The sequence below is a fragment of the Schistosoma mansoni genome, chromosome 1 (assembly GCF_000237925.1).
Source record: "Schistosoma mansoni strain Puerto Rico chromosome 1, complete genome".
Lineage (NCBI taxonomy): Eukaryota > Metazoa > Platyhelminthes > Trematoda > Strigeidida > Schistosomatidae > Schistosoma > Schistosoma mansoni.
This window is the reverse complement of record NC_031495.1, coordinates 4,542,269-4,564,154: the sequence shown is the minus strand read 5'-3', so window position 1 is coordinate 4,564,154 and position 21,886 is coordinate 4,542,269. Positions and strand designations below refer to the sequence as shown.

Sequence of the window (21,886 nt, the reverse complement as noted above, 5' to 3'; positions counted from 1 at the left end):
GTAATAATCAAGGAGTGGATTTTCATTATAATGAATGTAACAAAACATTCAGGTACAAATATACCTTCAAATGACACTCAAAAGTTATCGATAATGACGTACGTTTTCTTAGTAATCAGTGTGTGATAAACGTTTCACATCAAAATCCAAACCAGGAACTATGAGGTTCTGTAAAATGTTTTATTTAATCTTTCAAAGGGTTAGAGAAGACAGATAACGTAGATCAATAGGGATGTGTATTTTGGTCTTTGTAATGTTAGTGCTTTTAGATTGACTAAGAACCGGATGGAAATTCATCCATTATCAAATAAAACGACGTAAAAAACGAAATAAAAGTTGATTAAATGATATGAATGACTAAATTAAAAAGGAATGTGACATACTACTAAGCAGATACACTTACTTGTCTACAATCGAATGCAGTCCAAAATAGTATTTCATAATCACCTGATACAGAACGTATAAATCGACCATCTACAGACCAATCAATATGTAGGATAAAACTAGTATGACCGCAACATCGTCCAACACGATTATATTTGTAGCCACGTTCTAACACATTATATACATAAATAACATTATCTCGTGAACCAAGAGCTAAGTAATTCCCATCTAGAGAGAGAGGGAGAGGGAGAAATAGGGATGAAAAAAACAATTGATCGAAAAAGCACAACATTCTGGGAATAGAAGAAAACGAAACTCTGTGAGTAAAAGTGAGCTACTAAATATAGATTAAAAAAATTAAGTATTGAAAATGAAACAAAGATTACTCTATAGAGATCACCATGCAATTAAAGTCAGAAAACCATTGAAAATCATAAAGCACTGCGCAATTGTTTCGCCCTAGTGTGCGACCCCCACCATTGGGGACCCAAGACCCCACAACAGAAAATCGAAATGAAGACCATGGGTTCCAAGTGGCAGTGCTTAACTTTTAGTGGCTTACATATCTCACTTTAATCAATATGAAATCTTCCAAAATCATCTTTGGTCGGTAACTGCCTAATATCTGACATAGTTGAACTGTGCTGATCACGAATCTACACTACAGCTTTGGAAATTTATCTCAAAGTTACTCAAAAGTGAGCAAATGATACTTTTCAGTAAAAGGATTTGCAGAAGTTGGTGAATCTTATTGAAATTAAGAGGATGGTTGCGCAACGTTGTTTATTGATTGTAGTTAGACTTGTAAACTATTAAATTAAGACCCAACGGTTTAGAGGTTGAGTACTCCCTTGCGAGATCGAAAGTCTTGGTTTAGACCCACTGGGGAGGGATTGTGGATGTACATATATGAGGAGTCCCCGTACTACAACGAAATAGCTGCTCAATGCATCTTGGTTCACAATGGTTATTTAACTCAAATTGATTCGTGATTTCGATAACATTCAACAATTCATATAAACCATCTTACTGAAGATTCATTTTCTTATTTTACAGTCTTAAAACCAAAGAAACTATATATAAGATTAGTGTATGAATATACTACTATTACTATCAAGTTATATGTTTGTATAGTGTTGTATCCCGTAACTAGAGTACGCCCTCCCTCTCGAAATGCTCTCAAATGGTCACGCGTATACAGCGTCTGCCACGGAAGTCCTACTCACTGCATTTTTGTGGCGGCGGTGTTGTTTACGAAATTGAGAGGATGAAAAGCGAATGTCCGGTGCTTTAACCAAGATGGTGACTACAGAGTGTCCACCTAGAGGAGTTGGAAAACCCTGATTCCAAACCAATGGCGCACATGGGTTCTAGTATCCTGAGGGAACAAATGGCGTATGAATCAATCGTTGGTCACCGGCTACCATGGAACTGCATCTCCTTACGATGCTCCAATGTCTTGTGGATCAGATCTTTGAGTCTAAGGCTCCCCCTAAGGGAACCACCTGCTTCGGTCTGGGCACCAGGGCAGTATCACAACCCACACACAAATCAATCACACACAATGAGATTTGTGTGGTGCATATGTATCTGGTTCAACTTTGTCCCAATATTTATATGCTTAAATAAATAAATTCAAGGTAATTCTATGTTTGTCCTCAGAACAGAGAATTGAAAGATATCTGGTCAACTATTCATAAATATGATTATTGAAACAATCTCTCACTTTTTAAATCTAACTTCTACCAATCCTAATATTTTTGGGATTTTTGTGCAATAAATTGTTCATTTGATTTACTAAACACATCCTGATTATTTTATAAAATTAACTTCATCCTTTCAAAGTCATTTTAAACATCGCTAAAGGTCTTAGTTTCTAGCAAGAATGAAAATCGACGAGGATGAAGCACTTACCCACCGAAGACAATAGAATATTGTCCCGCAATATCATGGATTGACTACTGTTAGATATTAACACCTTTGTATGCTGACTCAATAGTCTAGAGTCTAAGCGTTCCCTAGAGAAACCAAGTTCTGGATTCGAGTCGCGCATGCAAAGATGGTGGATATGCACTGCTGAGGATTCCCATACTAGGATGAATCGGCCTTCCATTGGTCCCAGGTTATAAATGGTGGTCTAATTTATGTCGATTCATGATCTCAACGAAAGAAAACATAAGGTTGGAGGAGAAAGTCTGTCAAGTTTCCCGTTGACATATGAGATAGTTTATGTGATGTCAAGTCATTCAGACGGGCAACTACACAGTAAACTGATTTATGGAATTAGATTAGTATTAACTAAAGAACTAGATAAACATAACATTCGTCACTACTATGTAATGATGACAGAAACAGAGTCAACAATTGAATAGTAAGTTTAACAAAAAAGTATTCAAAGATGAATGTATATAAGAATAAAAGATATAAAACAGTAATAACAACATACCAGGTGAATATGCAACACATTCAATCTGTTCACCAAGTCCATCAGAATGTGCAGCAATTATTTCTTGTTTTAAACAATTGAATACTAACCAACGTCCTGTACTTGTACCTAATACTACTAATAAATCATGTGAATTCATCATTGATACATTGAAATCTAAATTATTTGTTTCATCGATTACATTATTACCATTAATATTAGTATCATTATTATGATTATTAACTGGACTCATAGTCCCATTTGTTATTAAAACTGATTGAGGTGGATAGAATGCAGCACAATGTATAGCATCAGTGAATTCTTTTGACCATATAGCTTGTTTTGATAATGAATCCCATAAAATTACTAAATGATCACGTCCACCAGTTATAAATTGATGAGCTTGTGGATGTTTAGCAAGACTCCAAAATTCTTCAGAATGACCAAACATTAAAGGACTTATTTCCATACCAGGACCAGCCTTTTTTTTTTAAAAAAAAAAAGAAAGAAAATTCACATCATTAGAGACAACTAGATGAATTAAATGATTTTTATGATGATCTAGTTAAGATTCATCTATCTTCCTAACGGTTGAGCAGACTCCATTATTCTAGTGAGAAAACAGAATTGATTAGAAATGTTTAGAGTTTACAAAATCGAATAATCGTGCACACATGTCAACCTGGGCTTAGTATCCGATTTACTTACTCCAGTGATATGCTTCGTTTATATACCTTACTAACTAGTGGGTAAGTAATAGTGAGGTTAGACACAGGGTATTAGGGAATGATGGTAAATTAGTTGATGAGGTCATGAATATTCATCGACTGAGATGGTTGGCCCGCATGTTACGTATGCCTGAACACCGATTACCACGACGCGCTATGCTGACTAGTATTGGGGATGGTTGGAAGAGAGTTAGGGACGGCCAAACCAAAACGTGACATCAGTGCATGAAGTCACTGACTTCTAGTCTGAGCCATGTTGGCAGATGCAGACTACCTGGTTGGGGTCCGCGTGACTATCGTAACCAATGGTTGGAGACTCGGGGTGACATGGCTCAGAATCGATCACAATGGCGCAGGTGTATACACTCTTTATCTTCCCTGAAACCTTGAGATTAAAATTGCTTCATAACTTTCTTCCTTCCTATATCCTTATATACAACCTTTCTTTTATATACTACCACTACTAAATTAAGTGCTTCTATGAATCCGGTGTTCATCTTGCTGTGCTAACGAGATATAGCAACTTGGACCGACGCATATATGTGCCTGGTCCTATGTTGTAGCTGACTGACTGAATGAGTGGGCTAGAGACATATGATACATTCAGTCTTTACAATATATGACAAAGGTACTTTTATCCAGCGTGTCATCAAACTCTGCCACACACAAAATTCGGCAAACTGAAGTTTATGGATGAACTAAGCAAGTTTCAGGAAGAAACTCATTATGGTATTATAAATGATACCATTTCATGATGAAAACCCTAATAATTCATATATAAATGTTTGATATTTATATTCAAACTGTATTCTTCTCTCATCATAAAACCATTTCACAACGAAACAATCTTTTCTCGTCAGATAAAATCCATTTCAAGGTCGTCCATACACAATAATTCCACTAGACGTTCATTTAACGATCAATTAAAGTGAGAGTACGTTCAAAAATAATATAAAAATACTTGTCATGAGGTACCAGAAACAGTAACACAGAAGATTAGAATTTCGCACTCTTTGTGCTCTGTCAAATTCTAATCTTCTGAATTCTTCATGTCTTTATCTTTTTTCTCTTTCCAAATTTATTTCACTGGATTATACTCTTCCAATAACATCTTCAAACCCTAATCTATCACATTAATGTTTATACTCCTACTACTTCTACCACTATGGGATTTGAATCGACAACTGCGTCCCTGTGCTAAAGTGATATGGCAACTCGAACTGATGTACATACGTACGAAGTTCTACGTTGTGACTGACTGACTGACTGAAAACAGACAATATTCAATCCAACAATAATATTATAGCATATAATACCTGTAGTATCATATTTTTTGTTGTCCCAATAATTAATAATTCTCCAGGACCTTGTGTAATAGTTCTTACAGCACCATATAATTCAGTTAATTCTTCAGTATGACCAGTTGGATTAAGAGCCGCATCAAAAAATACTAAACGACGATCTTTCCCACCACCAGATATAAGATGTCCATTATTTGTTAAACATAATGAAAATATACCACCTTCATGTACACCTTGACATATTTGATTTACTGTGTTTGTACCTAAATCATAATAATGATTATAATGATGATAATTCGAAAATATTCAACAAAGAAAATTGGAAAGGCGCTACTAAGTCACTAATATTTATCGGTAAGACCATTAGACGAACCAATCAAATTTGGGATAACAGGTTTTGGCTTTTGGTGCTAAATTCATTCATTCGGCAAAATAGCGTTTTGACACTTTAGCTGAAGTCGGTTCGTGATGACAACTCTAATTCTAATTCCTAAGCCTGATCATAAACTGCAAATCATAATTCTAATTCCTCACACTGCTATACAACCATTACTTAGTCCCAGTTAGTAGGTGGACATTCTCGAGATCACTTCAGTGTCATTCAAAGGTCGTCTATAAGTTATAGTCTCACCCACTTATCCTATCCCAACTCGAACAATCCTTAAAATGATATTGAGAAAGTGATTGACTTTACATGAAAAAATAATGGAAAACAAAGAGAGTTAAAATGTAATCACAATTGATTGATCACTGGGTGGTGTTCAATGTCATGCGTGTCAAGTCCTTCTTAGTGCTGATCGAATGCTATCGATCAAGTTGCAATGTGGCCACCAGTCTAGGTGGCTCGACACTGCGTGCACTATATATTGAGATAAGATGGTTCCCTTAAGATTACAGGTACACCTTGCTGACGAGTTCCGAGTAGCACGAAACCCGGGTCCAGGGTTTCCTGTTGACCACCTCTAACCACTATCTTATCTAAAGAGTTAAAATGTATATAACATGACTTCCAAGGTGATTTAAAGATGCTTGATGTCCATATGCATTTTATTCCTAAATATCAATTTCAATTTTTAATTCTGAACTGAACTCAAAATACGAACTTTGATCATGAATACATAACACTTGCAATCTGATTGGCTAAAATGTAACTTTATTTTCTAAAGATCATTTAAGAATCGATGAAGAAAGACAGTATAGCTATACTTTCTCCACTGAAAGTGTCATTTTCGGTGAACTCACACCTCCATGGAATATTCCTCATGTCATTAGTTTAAAAGATGTGAATATAATAGGGAAAGCTTCTGTCAGTGATGTCGAAAGATAATTATACCATTAGTTAATATATTTAGTTACTAGGTGAGAAACATTTACTAATTAATATTAAAATGGTATTTGGTTTTTAACGAATAGATATTTGTTATGTTGGGAAAAGAACAAATCGATTGTTTGATTTTGATTGGATCCTGTGTAACTAGGCTTTAATGATAGGAAAGCAGTTGTTGTATGATATATATCTCTTTCTAGTTCGATAATCGATTAGCTCATTTCTATTTACATCGGAATCAATGACATTCTATTTACCAACTGATTGGTCAAACAAGAAAGAGGGAAAAATCATTCAATAAACTTATTAAGACGACGTAACAGCACGAAAATAAATCAATAGTACAGTAACTTGTACCGCATCGTCCAAAATCCTAAATTATTACCATGTTTAACAGAACTGCTTTGAAAACGAAACGTTCTAGATACATTTAGGAAATACAAAAAAGACGTCTAACTGTCATACCAAAAAAATTAACAATGAATAAAGAACTTTATTTTAATTACCTCGTTTCCATGCAATAATATTCCCAGCAGAATCACCAGTCAGTAGATCACCATTTTCAGCGAATGTTAAACAAAGTATAAATTTCGGTTTCTCGATTGGTTGTTTACCATTCTAAAATAATATGGATAGGTAAGAGAATTGTTTTCTACATAAATAATTGAAAATAACTGATTACCTATTAAAAACAATGAGCACTGAAGGTTGGTACTAATTCTCTTAAAAAAATCTGCAGCCACGATCATACATAGCGAATCCACAATGTGCGATTCGCGACGAAAACTATCGGAGAGACTATAATTTATGGATGGACCAATTTGACCTAACAAACTGACTCTTGAATCTTCGTATGAGATTCATTCATCCATATGGCAGAGGCGTAGATACACACTGTTTAAAAGTATCATACTAAGGAACAGTTGTTCAGTACTTCTCGACTACCAATGGATGTCTAACCTAAATGACTCCATGATCTTAATATCAAAACAATAGGTATGTCAACAAAACAATACTGTTGTAGATGAAAACATATACAGTGAATTCTACAAACTTTGTATAAGGAAGGGAGTGCGTCAGTACATTAAGTCATAGTGAATATCTGTGTCGACAAGTGAAAAACAAGAATTATGGAAACAAAATATATAAGCTACTACAGATAAAAAAAAATTATATTGAATACGAAAGTGAAAACAATTATTTTCAGTGTCAAGAAATACAGTAACAGTGATAAAGGCATTAAATATCATAGATCCACGTTCATTTTTAGAACTACGATACAACAATAAAGTATTATCTCAATTCATACATTACAAAATATTCGACGGTTTTTTTGGTTACTGAATATAAATAAGTAGTATAAAACAAAATACACCAAGAAGTGGCGTTGAGAAAAAAATAAAGAGAAGGGGTTTTGTGGAGATTTCAGTATTTTCCATGGTTGAAATCATGAGTCAATTGAAGCTAGACCACCATGGAAAACCTAGAAGCACTGCTTTAAGGCCGTTTCGTCTTATTGTAGGACTCCTCAGTAGTGAGCATCTACGATCCCGCCTCGAGAGATTTTGAACCCAGCACCTACCATAAATAGGATAAAACGGCCTTCCAGTGCTTCCAGGTTTTCCATGGTAGTCTAGCTTCAAATGACTCATGATTTCAGTCATGAAAAAGAAAATAAAGGTTAAAAAGAAGTCGGACGAATTTTTTAAAAAACCAAAATTGATTAAATTTCATGATCAATTAGATAGTCACTGATTAAAAAAATGCTTTCCTTCTATTATATTTAACTAAATTTGCGACACATTGTTTACTTACATAAACGCACACCCACACACACACACACAAAATGGCATAGACGAAATTCATTCAGGTAGATTTAAATTGTTACCATCTATGTTTTTCAAATATTGCACAACACGTAAGTAAACAAACAAACAAACAAAAACAAGATTGACTTCTGGACACAAGATGTAAACAAATAACTTTTATATAAATATATACAACAGATATACGTACCCATGAACAAAAATACTATAAGTAAGGTGAACTAACAATCAGAAACTCTTAACGTTGAATAATTTATGGTTATATAAACAATTTATAAATACATATATAGAGACTAGTAAGAACCTATACTCATTCTAAGGTTTTCAAAGTTAATCAATAGGACAGAAAAAAGTAGAGTACAATATGTACCGGAAGTTAATGTATAACAAATGGTAAGTGGAGTGGGTAGAATTAGAAAATGATGAATGAAATTTAAGACGTTGAGTTTAGATGACAATGCACTTGTGAATATCGTAGTCCTTCATTATAGAAAGCTAGTTGAGGTGGGAATACTTTAGTCGTAGTATGACGCTTATTCTAATTCCAGTTCCTTACAAATCACAGATACGCTTTATAAGTGAATACTATCATGTAACCTAGGTCTAGAGTGTCTTGTCGACCACCTCCAATCACCGAATATTTTTGATTGATAATCCCAGACTCAATTTATTCATTCGAGGTGATGATTATCTTGATATCCAAAAGACTAGAAAGTATAGTAGTTGTTCGGTGTATTTTATTTTGAACAATATATTATCTAGTTATCTTGATCGAATTCGGAGTAACAGAACTCCACATTTTAGAGTAAACTGTTTTAATCACCACAAAGGCATGCCTCATAAACACGCAAAATTAACAACTAGAGTTATTTAGTTTTATCTGTTGTATAATGGCAGTTAGTCTGTATATTAATCAGTGATTACCATCGAATTTCTTGATGCTAGTTTGATCACTAGACTAAGTCACACTTTCTAATCACCAAATACAGCTCTGTAAGTGATATTTTTTGTTATTTAAATATGCAATTATCATACAGCTAACAAATGAGATAATGTGTAACGAAAAAAGACGTGATATGGCAAAGCAGCTAAAGACGGTGACATTGGAGAACTGTCTTTGGTGGCCTGACTGAATATCTGAGCTACTTGCTCCACCCATCTAGATATTTCAATAAGTCATCTGTTTTTGTTTGTTTGTTTTAATACATCACTATGTTTATAAATCGCATAACCTACTCAGGTGTGTTTATGAAAGGTTTACGACCTTTCACTGTACAACCTATAAAAAAGTACAGAGACATCATGGTGGATGGCAAAATGTGTATAGATAAGAATGAACATTATTCAGATGTCAATTCCTGAACTGCTAACATCTAACTGGCCGACCACTCAATATTTATCGTCAGGATCGATTAAAAAATAAGGAAAGAAAACTTGTTTATTAAAATAAATAAGCATGATTTTGTTATTATTGCCTTTTTACTTACTTCAAATATTCCCATCTTTTTGCTTAATGTACATCCATCGAATGTCCAAAATGCTAAATGACCTTTACCACCACTTACAAGTGTTGCATCGTCTAATGGATGAAATTCAACAGCTGTTATTGGTTCTGTGGAACACTGAGAAGCAATTAAAAAAAGAAAAGAGTAAACTTCGTTTATTAACAATTCAAAATAATGCATTTTATTTCAATTATTTATTTTTATTTTATTTAAACACAAATATTGGTACAAGGAAGCACCAGATATATATGCGCCACACAAATCTCATTTGATTTGTGTGAGGGCTATGATACTACCCAGGTGCCCAAACTGAGACAGGTGGCTTTCTTAGAGGGCCACACCCCGAGCCTTTGACCTGGAGGTCTAGTCCACAAGGCAGTAGAGCAACGTGAGGAGATGCAGTCCCATGGTAGCCGGTGACCAACAATAGGTTCATACGCCATTCGTTCCCTCAGGATACTGAAGCCAGCCCATGTGTATCATTGATTTGGAATCAGGGTTTTCCAACTCCCCTAGGTGGACTCGTCGTGTCCACCAACCCGGTTAAAGCTCTGGACATTCGCTTTTCATCCTCTCAATTTCGTAAACAACAGTAATGTCACTGTGAGAAGGCAGTGAGTAGGACTTCCCTGGCAGAGGCTATATACGCGTGGCCATGTAAGAGCATTTTTCGAGGGAGAGCGAACTCTCTCCACTCCGCCGCAACAGGGCATTTGGGGGCCTAAAATGTAAAGAGATCGGTGTGGTGTTTAAATAAATGAATAAAAAATATTATTATTTTCACTTTTCATTTACAAAAGTTACTTTCTGATTGGGTAAAAAAAATAGGTGAAACTTTGTTATGATCACTTTAAAACTTCATTCATTATTAGAATATTACACATACATTCACTAAAATGTACATTGATTAGAAAATAAGATCACATAAATAACCTTGAAGAATTCATATTTTAAAAAAAATGACGAGACCAGAATAAAAATAGACGAACATCATAGAAACGTCAATCGTCTAATATCTACAGAATTAGTAGTGATAAACATGTACAGTTTATTATTTTTCTGTGTGTGTGTGTGTGCGTCCTTAAGAAAATATCACATCATGTTAATGATCAGACTATATATTATATACATATATAAATACTGTAAGTCAGGTCAACTTGTTGATTTTTTTTATATAGTTGAAATCGTAAGTCAATTGAAGCTAGACCACCACCATGGAAAACCTGGAAGCACTGCATTAAGGCCGTTTCGTCCTATTGTCGGACTCCTCAGTGGCAGTGCACATCCACAATCCCGTCACGCGAGATTCGAACACAGGACCTATCAGTCTCCCGTGCGAAATAAATTTTGTGACATTGGAAGAAAAAAATACACTTCGATAAATAATAAGTTAGATTTATCATGGTATTTTCAATTATTATAATTTTAAACAAAAACACTGTATGAGATAATAATGTAGGTCACTACATTCTATAAGATTAATCAGTTTGTAAATTACTATGCATATTAATGAGATGATGCATATATATAGATGAAGTCTAACATTATTTTAATGATGAATATATATTGAGACAGAATTAAAGTAAGAATATAATAATATGAAAAATGGAATATTGTTTAGACAGTTGAATATCACATGGAGATCAGTGAAGAAGTACGAATAAGATGTACTTGGAAGTAAAAAGATGAGGCCTGGTGATATTAAACAGTTTTGCAACTCAACATGTGTATCATTCAATTAGAACCCAGTAGTTCTAATATTTAAGCACTCACCATAAGACCTAAATATCTAGTGTTGGACTATGGTTGAGGTCGTAAGTGCGCCGATCAATGTCAGACCACCATTGGAAACCTGGAATCACTGAACGGTTGTTTTGTTCCAGTATGGGACTCCTGAGCAGCGCACATCTATTGTCACATACAAAAGGGCTCGAACCGAGGACCTTGAGTCTCTCCAGTGCGAACAATTAACCTCCAGACCATTGAGCCGGGATCTAACGGCATAAATGTTAACCAATACACAAAAATGCATGTCTTCCATTGGATACCGCTTCAGTGATCTAGATATTAGGTTTTCGTGCGCGATAACGAAGGTTCTGGATTGCATTTCTGCGTGAACAGTCGTGAATGCATACTACTGAGTAGTCCCACACTAGAAAAGAACGGTCATCCAGTGTTTCCAGATTTTCAATGGTGGTCTAGCTTAGGTTGACTAACGATCTCAATGATATTATTGATATTAGACTAATACTACTATATATATATATATATATATATATATATAGAGAGAGAGAGAGAGAGAGAGAGATTGAGGAATCGATATGGAGCAGTGACTTAATGGTACAGGGATTCACCTCGTAACCAATAGGTCCCAAGTCCGAGTTGTAGTCAACTTGCTTCTATCTAGTTAACCGAGTAGTATCGTTAACCCTAATATATAAAGTTGAGCTCAAAGCTGAGTACACAAATATATATTCGTTGAGTTACAAATTGATATTAACTGAAGGAAGTATTGAAAAACAAGGGAAACACAGGATTGTTATTTTATCTTAACAAATGACTTAACGATGTATGCCTATGACACCCTAAAATATCGCATGGAGAATAATCAAGTTACCCATCAAACATATTACCTTAAACTTATTAAGTTGAAGGGCATACATATTTATAACTTTAATCAATTCGTATAAAAGTACAACATTGTCTAATCTTATAACTGGTGGATATGTGATTCACGCCCATTGTTTATTATAATTACCAATATATTTCAAAGAAATAAACAACCCTTTATGTAAGATATTTATTGAGATTATAAGTTTAAAGTAAGATTTTGAGCAAGGCGAGTCTCTTAGTTTAATTATGACATAAATTTTTTTTTATCAAACTGGATTTTAACTAAATTGAATTCATATTCATATTATTATTATAAGCAGTTATATTTATTATTATTTAAACACGTAAACATCGGTACAAGAAGACACCAAATACATATGCGCCACACTTCATCATTCGATTTGCGTGTGAGGGTTCCAAAATCGTAATGCATAAGGTAGAGGAACTCATCCATATGGCTCCATAATAGTTGATCTCCGGAACCATGATCACAAAAACCCTCTCAGCCTCGACCAAATAGCTTAAATATTGTTTGTGTGTACTCTGGTTGTGTAAGTTTATCATTTTTATTATGTATATGTCCCTACAATACTCATACCACTGAACAGCCGAAGCTCCAGTAACATCTGCGAATATTGCAGCCAATGCTACTGGTGCATTTATTATACACTTCGCAGCAATTATTATAACATGCCTTAGTCTCAATCTGGATAGAGCGATAAAGGTTCCTATTCTAGCAAGCGTCTTCCTTCAACATATATTACATCGAAGGACAACATCACGGTAGTCTGCACAAGGTCTACAAGTCATTTAATACCCGCAATTACAAATACAGGAACTTCTTAGTAGTCTCATTTTTTGTAGCGGCTTAATTGTCAATTATTCTATATAATTCTCTGTGAACCCATCGTACATGAGCACCAGGTACTGAAATCGGCGCCGTCACCTTGAAATCCCTCAAACGCTTCTGATTGGCTCGTCCATAAATTATAGTCTCGCCATAGGTTCATACATCTTTGTTCTCTTAGGATTCTAGAGCCTATGTGAACCATTGGTTTGAAATTAGAGATTTCCGATTCCACTAGATGGATCCTCTACATCCATCAACGCTGTTAAGGGATCGGACATTCGCTTTTCGTCCTCTCAATTTCGTTAAACAATACCCCCGCTACGAGAAGGTAATGAGTATGACTGTCCTGATAGTTATATCCACAAACAACTAAATTCTTATAAAGATATGTAAACGTTGATGCATGCGAACAAGTAATTGTGTACATGAATAACTACAGTATCTTTATAATAGGTCATAACAAAGTAAAAAAAACCCAATTTCATGATACACAGTAAAAAATCAAGTATGCATGAAAATACAATTTAAAGATTTGTCATAACTTGAACCAGGGAATCATATGTACTGCATATTGTTAGCAAGTACAACTAAAAACTTAGTTTTAGTGAATAAGAAATGTTGTGTAAGGACTATCCTGTGTCAATATATTAAGTTTAAAAGAAAGATTTCCAAATAATCTTTGAAGTTTTAAAACCTTAAGTAGACTGGTGGGTGATGAATCCTATTCACAAATACAAAAGAAATTGTTACCTTCGTTTTCTTAAACGAAACTTGACTGTTTATCAGAATGGAAGTATAGACTAAGTAACAAGTCAAATACATTCTTGGCCCCCGAATGCCCTGGTACGGCCGAGAGTCAAGAGCCCGCTCTCCCTCTCCAAATGCTCTCACATGGTCACGCGAATATAGCCTCTGCCACACAAGTCCTACTCATCGCCTTCTCGTAGCATTTCTGTTGTTTACAAAATTGAGAGTAAGAAAAGCGAATGTCCAGCGCTTTAACAGAGTTGGTGAACACGGAGGGTCCACCTATGGGAGTTGGAAAATCCTGATTCCAAACCAATGGCACATATGGGCTGACTCCAGAATCCTGAAGGAATAAATGGCGTATGAATCAATCGTTGGTCACCGGCTACCATGTGACTGCATCTCCTTACGATGCTCCGCTGCCTTGTGGTCAAAGGATTGGGGTGTGGTCCCATAAGAAAACCACCTGTTTCGGTTTGGGCACCTGGGTAGTATCATAGCCCTCACACAAATCAAATGAGATTTGTGTGGCGCATATGTATCTGGTCCCCCTTTTGTACCAATATTTATGTTTAAATAAATAAATAAGTACCTCAAAAAACGGAGAATTTAACACTCAAACATTTAGTAAGGATAAGGGACTAGGATATCCGCGATATTTTCATTGTTTATTAAGTGTGTGTGTGTTTATATAGAACTTTTGCTCATTTTTCTGTTCATTCAGTGAGTGAATGCTAGACATCAGATTATAGTTTTCGTTAAAGGTTTCACTGAAAACCTTCCAGATAACCTCCGTCAACATGAGTAATATGGAGTATCTGAAGTATATTCATACACATTATATACCTCGGAAAATATGTAATTAATTAGTATCTTACTTTAGTCTCCGTTATTTTGCGACTTTTCTGCCAATCCCATATTGAAATTACATGATCCGTAGCTTCATCAACTGCGCATAATTTAACTCCGCTATCCTATAGAAGTAAATAGTTTGATTAAGAAAACGATAAATAGATATAAGCTAACAACGATAATACACAAAATGAAACTGAGTTATTACATCAATTTCTATTCACTCAACACGTTGCTATTGGAAAACGAAGTTGACATTCACTGCGGGACTCGAACCCAATGGGACGAAACGCGCATCCTGGACTTCACTACTAGCCACTATCTATCTTTGCTTAAAAATTACTTAGTTTTTCTGAGATGATAATACTTTAAAAAGAATTCAATCGTATTAATCATAATAAGTCGATCCAAACTGTAGTGTCAAGCCAAATTATGCTATTATTCTAGTTTATGGATAGACCAATATATTCATTCTTATCAAGCTACATCTTGACCTTGTCAATTATTCGCTTATTAACCCTGACTGTTTTTATATAGTCGTATGTGTGTTAATTGCTTACTCTAGTCATTGTGTCTGTAATTTATTTTTTTCTGAATATAAATATTGAGTTACACATGATTAAATCCAGTTGGCTCATTCGCCTTCTCCTCTGCACGTCACTTTATTCCGTTTCGTTTCGCTTCTCTGATTGTCTGTCCGGATCAATAAGTGTTAGATAAATCGGATGAATAGTAGAGTTTTAAACCTCAGATTAAGTGACAGCCTCTACCAAACAATATAACTTATCAATCAAACTCATCCAGTGATATTACAGGTCAGCATGAAACAGTTTAAATACAGAAATGTCCAAACTTATAGCGAACTGCTGAAAAGCGAATATCTGAATTCTTAATCTATTATCCTATTCTATGTCGATCAATTGGTAATACTTAGAAAACACGAAGAAATTATGGTCAGTAATTTTATTCATTATGATCATTATTCCATCAAACCTAAAACCAAACTGATCAGGCGAATGTACTTGATTTTGGTGATGTCGAGGTGTGAGGAGAGTGCGGGATTGTGGATACGCACTACTGAGGAGTCCCATAATAGGACGAAACAGCCGTCCGGTGCTCCCAGATTTTCCATGGTAGTCTAGCTTCAATTGACTCATGCTTTCGCCAATGAAAATTTCCTTTTTCTCTTTCCAGAATAACAACAATAGAGTCATAATAACAATACAAAATAACAAAAGAGAAAAAAAACACAAAGAAAAGTAATAAATTAACTAACCGTTTTTGAAAAAGATAAACAACATACAGAACGTTCAAATTCGCCTAAACCAATAATCTTCAATGTTTTCAAATCGACTGAACTCCAAATTCGTACATGTGGCTAGATGTTTTTTTTGTTTGTAAGTGATTTAAGATAAAACAGAAAAATAAAGATGGTAAAAGATATAATTAATCGTGTTGATGGTGATGATGATGATGATGATACTACAGTACCATCCTATATTAATATAGTTTTGAATCTAGAGCTTAGTGATGGGAACTGTTGTTGATCCATATATAACATGTCTGAACCCTATAAATCATGTTTATTTTATTTATTTATTTAAACACATAAATGTTGGTACAAAATGGCACCAGATACATATGCGCCGCACAAATCTCATTTGATTTGTATGAGGGCTGTGATACTACCCAGGTACCCAAACTAAAGCCTTCGACTTAAATGTCTGATCCACAAGGCAATGAAGCATCGTGAGGAGATTCAGTCCCATGGTAGCCGGTGACCAACGATTAATTCATACGCCATTTGTTCTCTCAGGATACTGGAGCCCATGTGAACCATTGGTTTGGAATCAGGGTTTTCCAACTCCCCTAGGTGAATTTTCCGTGTCCACCAACCCGGTTAACATAATGGACATTCGCTATTGGTCCTCTCAATTTCGTAAACAACACCCCCTCCACGAGAAGGCAGTGAGTAGGACTTCCCTGTTAGAGGCTATATTCTCATGGCCATGTGAGAGCATTTAGAGAGGGATAGCGCACTCTCCCCACTCTCGGCCGTACCAGGGCATTCGGGGGCCTATGAATCATGACTACTAACAAAAAAGAACTTCATATAGCTTTTGAAATCTTATATTCCCAATATATTATAAACGTCAAACAGTTACCGACAACATAACATCTCGATATAATCTACCTTTTCTTAATTATTTTCTGCACTTATCAATATGAAATTATTTGACTAAAAAGGCATTTTTAAACACGTTATGTAATTCCTAATAGAAATACATAACTGACATTAGCAAACTGAATAAATGTTTGAGTTTTCATAGTGAAATACTCGCGTCTTGTAACTGATAATCTATTAGAGAAGATATACAACATGTTGCTAAGCAACTATAAATAATCTAACAGTAACGATGACGATATCCAAAATATAGTCCAAGAAACTCTTTTCCTTCATAACATTCAAAAGTCCGGCCAAATACAATTCAATGTTCAATTGACAGTTTTCAGAAATTTTTTTTTACCATTTCGGTGTACAATTGACAGTACAGTTACGTGTGAGGATAGACATCCTGTTTCAGTATTCTATAAAGTTGTGATATATAGCATTTTCAAATATTTGTCTGTTCATTGGAAAGGCAGAAGTATAATTTATTGACAAATCACTCATATGTAAGATAGCAACCATTGAAATTTTCCGACAAATTCAAAATATCATGACAGGAAACTTGGAACTTATTAAGAACTAAATAAGTGGAAGTTACTTATGTGCTTCAAATTTCATAAAGGTCACAAAACTAAACAATTAGGGACAAACTGGACCAGTGAATGTAACCATCTCCTCTGATATTTAATAAAAGAGCGAAGCCCAGCATTTACGAATATTTTCTACGTTCACTTTGTGGTTCAGTGACACATGTTGGAACGTAAATTTCACTAGGGAACCACTTTAATAGTCCGAAGTTATCTACATATAATTCCTGTAAACACACCACCGTAGCGCATTCCGGCTTGTCGGACGGGAAAAACCAATAAATTGAATGTCACGGCATGAGGCCAAATTGCTTACTTACTTACGCCTGTTACCCCTCGTGGAGGAGCATAGGCCGCCCATCAGCACTCTCCATCCAACCCTGTCCTAAACAATCCTTTCCAGCTCTTTCCAGTTGTTATTCATTCTTTTCATATCTGCTTCTATTTCTCAGCGTAATGTGTTCTTTGGCCTTCCTCTTTTCCGCTTCCCTTCCAGATTCCAAGTTAGGGCTGGTCTATTCAGCAGTTCCTCGAAGTATTCTGCCCATCTTTTCCTCTGTTCTTGAATCTCCGTGATTGTCTTCCCTTCTTTGTTCTTGACTGGTCTCTCCGGTTCGCTATATCTCGCTGCCAGTTTCTTCATTGTATCATATAGTTGTTTCATATTCCCTTCTCTTGCAGCTTTTTCTGCCGTCGTTGCTAGTTCTCCCATGTATTTCTGCTTGTCGGCTTCAATGCTCTTCTTCACTTCCTTGTTTGATTCTGCGTAGTCTGCTTGTGCTTTGACTTTCTCTGTTCGTGTTCGACTGTTGTTAATTGCCGTCTTCTTGTTCTTCCTTTCTTGAATCTTCTCTAGGGTTCCCATAGAGATCCATTTCTTATGATGATGCTTCTTAGAACCCAGAACCTCCTGAAACGTTGAATTTAATGCTTCTTTGATCCTTTTCCAGTTGTCCCCCATCGTGGTTTCTTGTTCTTTCAGTAGATCCTGTAGAGCTTGGAACCTGTTGTTGAGAGTTATCTTGAATTCATGGAGCTTGTCAATATCTCGAAGGAAGTCTGTATTTAACCTTTGTAATGCTGTTTGCCCAGTTGTCTAGTGTTTTTTAGCCTCAGTTTCATCTTGGCCACAACCAGTTGGTGGCGATCTGAAGCTATGTCAGTTCCTCTCCTGGTTCTCACATCTTCCATTGTCCTTCGGAATTTTTTGTTGATACAAATATGATTTATCTGGTTCTCTGTGGTGTAGTCTGGTGAAATCGATGTAGCTTTTTATATGTATTTGTGTGGAAATATTGTGCCACTTATAACCAATTTGTTGAATGTACATAGATTCGCAAATTTCTCTATATATTCATTCCTCTCTCCTAGTCCATGTCGTCCAATTATATCTTCATATCCTGTGTTGTCCACTCCGACCTAAGCGTTTAGATCTCCCATCAGGATTGTGAGATCCTCTCTCGTACACTTCACTACGATTGACTGCAGCCCCTCATAGAAATGATCTTTATCGTCGTCGTTGTTATCATTGGTGGGTGCATAACATTGGATAACATTCATTGTGATCCCTTGTTTCTTTGTTCTGAATGATGCTTTGATTATCCTGGGTCCATGAGATTCCCATACTACAAGTGCATTTCGTGCTTCTCTGGACAGCATTAGAGCAACTCCCTGACTGTGTGGAGCATTTTTCTCTTCGTGACGAGAGCACAGCAGCATCTCTCTTGTATCTAGCCTTTGCTGCCCAGCTTGGGTTCAATGGGTTTCGCTGATTCCAAGTACTGCCAATCTGTATCTCCTCATTTTCATTACTATTTGACTGATCTTCCCGGTCTCCCACATTGGCCGGACGTTCCATGCACTATAAAAATTGTTGAGCTGGTTGTTAGAAGGGGCATCGGCTCGTGACTTCCGAAGAATCTCGACTTTCATCATGAGGCGACATAATTATTTTTTTCTGGCTAGAGTTTTTTTTAGCGAGTTGGTTTTTCTACGAAATGAGGTCACTAACCCCATACCCAACCCTCCTTCTTTACCCGGGCTTGGGACTGGCAGTAACCTTAGAAGAGCTACAGGCGAAGACGAAATACCCTGTGAAAATTACACTCTTACATCCAGTATTCGCTCACTTAAATGAAAGGGAAAATGCTAGACATTTTACTTTTAATGACAATTGAAATGCAAGTGCGCTACAAACTTACGGACACATATCCCATCCTGTCAGTCAGTAAATATATATCTTTAAAAAGCTCCCGAAATACGTTATAATTAGATACTGGTTCAATGTCCAGTAGTAACTAGTTTTAACATTGACTTTCCAATGTTCCAAAGAGAAGCTATCATTTATTAAGTCATCAGAGTAAAGAGTAATTCGGTTACTCGATTATCATATTGCATGATAAATGACCTATATCCCGAACTCGCTGAAGTTGTAGACATCGACCAAAAGATTTCGACTCAGTGTTTAAAATTCTTAGCCTTAATCTTATATAAAATCATAGATGTGTACACCTGAGAAGTCCAGAAACATATACTGGATGTATTTGGATGAAATCGGTAAACAATTTATCCATAAATAAAATGCAGCAATATAACATCCATTACTCAACGCAAACGATCGACTTCTGCCCATAACTCATTCGCCTTACAGTGAGTCCATATACGCCATCGGATGACGTGGATGATAACTTCTCTGAAACAACCCTATTTAGTAATGCCACTTTAAATCTCCAAAGCAAGACCGATCCAATCCCTTCAAGATTGGAGTTAAACAGATTCTACAGATTACCAAATTCTAAGAGGTATGTATGTCATGTAGTTAGTTGTATTCAAAAACAAAAAATAATTCATTTGGTTAAGGATAAAAATGAAGTGTATTTGCTACACACATATATATCAATCCAAGTTGTTTCATATGAAAATCAGAGTAAAAGTAGTATTTCCAGTAACATTTCAAAAAAGAGAATACAATGCAAAAGAACTCATAAAACTAAGAAGTATGAAATAATTGTTGTCTTCTGAGGTCCGATGCAACTTTAACACGTAGGCTGAGACATTAAGTAGGTAAATGATTGACTTTTTTCAATAGATTGTCTCATCTGCAAAAGCAAGCAATATGTCTATATTCCCCCAGTCTAACGAAAAGTACTGCACATTTAAGAGGAGATAAAGAACAAATATATCTCACTCATTGTTACTGATTTTGAACAATGTTAGAGATAACGTCTTCCAAACGTCGATTACAATTATCTGGCTAACGTCACAACCTTAACATGGGAGCTCAGAGATGCATAGTACAACACAAAAACCAATGACCTTAACAACTGACTTCATGTCACTGATCATAGGTTGTACCTCCGATGTTAATCATCATTTCATAAAGTGGTAATAAGGTGTTCTAAACATTTTATTCAATGATTAATTAGTAAATACGACATACTATTACACAAAACTCTACATATCAGACTTCATCAGCATTACACATCCTTCGTGATAATATCATATAATTAGAAATTGACAGAAGAAAAAAACAAGTACTTACTTTTCCAAACTGTTTATCATGTCCAGCAGACTGACCAGTAGCCACAGTAATACGATCAGGATGGATGGCAATGCTATATTCAAAATAAAAATACAAGATAAAAATTGTATTCTACTCTTTTTTTTTGCTTACAGTAAGTAAACAGATTGACTGTTCTGTTTATAGATTTTTCTCGCTTATTCCCTATTTTTAAACTTATATATATGAACATTTTGGCAACACGCCAAGTTACAAAAATTCAGTAAAAAAGAAATGGAAGTTAAACACTAGCTTCAAAAAAAAAACTATTCAAAAAAGAAAATCATTTTTCCCACAAATTTAAACTAATCTATACATACTCAATCAATAAAATATACTAGTAATTGAGAAGTTCCTGTATGCAGCAATACACTAGGAACTATACTAATTTATGTAAAAATAGTTCATGATCATTAAAAAATAATGATGGTAATGATAGCAACAAAATGCCCTGGTACGGTCGAAAGTGGGAAGATTCACCTCACGCTCTCTCTCTCTCCCTCTTGAAATACTCTCACATAGCCACGCGCATACGGTCACTACCAGAGAAGTCCTATTCACTGCCTTCTAGCGGCATCACTTTTGTTTATGAAATTTAGAGGACGAAAAGCGAATGTCTGATCACTTAACAGAGTTGGTGGATGTAGAGGATCCACCTAGTGGAATTAGAAATCTCTGATTCCAAATCAATGCTCCACACAGGTTCCATGATCCTCAAGGAACAAATGACGCATGAACCTATTATTGGTCACCGGCTACCATGGGACTGCATCTCCTAACGTCGCTTCACTGCCTTATGGAATAGAACTCTAGGTGAAAAGTCTGAGGAGTGATCTCCTAAGAAAATCACCTATTTCAGTTTGAGCAGCCGGATAGTATCTTAGCCCTCACACACAAATCGAATGATGAAGTATGGGGCATATATATTTTGTGCCTCCTTGTACCAATGTTTATATGTCTAAATAATTAAATAATAATCGATTTTCTATACCAAATACAACAAAACAACAAA

General features: G+C 35.6%; 1 protein-coding gene across 1 annotated transcript in view; it reads right to left on the bottom strand.

The window, feature by feature from the left end:
* The window catches only part of Smp_163210 (putative WD-repeat protein), a gene marked incomplete at both ends in the record, with an annotated part of 68,703 nt that overhangs the window by 15,065 nt on the left and 31,752 nt on the right, over positions 1 to 21,886 (bottom strand). Inside the window, 9 exons of the mRNA XM_018793039.1 lie at positions 404 to 612; positions 2,831 to 2,938; positions 3,059 to 3,290; positions 4,854 to 5,101; positions 6,672 to 6,783; positions 9,479 to 9,613; positions 14,585 to 14,680; positions 15,835 to 15,936; positions 20,857 to 20,929. Of these exons, the coding sequence (XP_018647592.1) occupies positions 404 to 612; positions 2,831 to 2,938; positions 3,059 to 3,290; positions 4,854 to 5,101; positions 6,672 to 6,783; positions 9,479 to 9,613; positions 14,585 to 14,680; positions 15,835 to 15,936; positions 20,857 to 20,929 (1,315 nt within the window). The remainder of the gene's footprint in view (positions 1 to 403; positions 613 to 2,830; positions 2,939 to 3,058; positions 3,291 to 4,853; positions 5,102 to 6,671; positions 6,784 to 9,478; positions 9,614 to 14,584; positions 14,681 to 15,834; positions 15,937 to 20,856; positions 20,930 to 21,886) is intronic.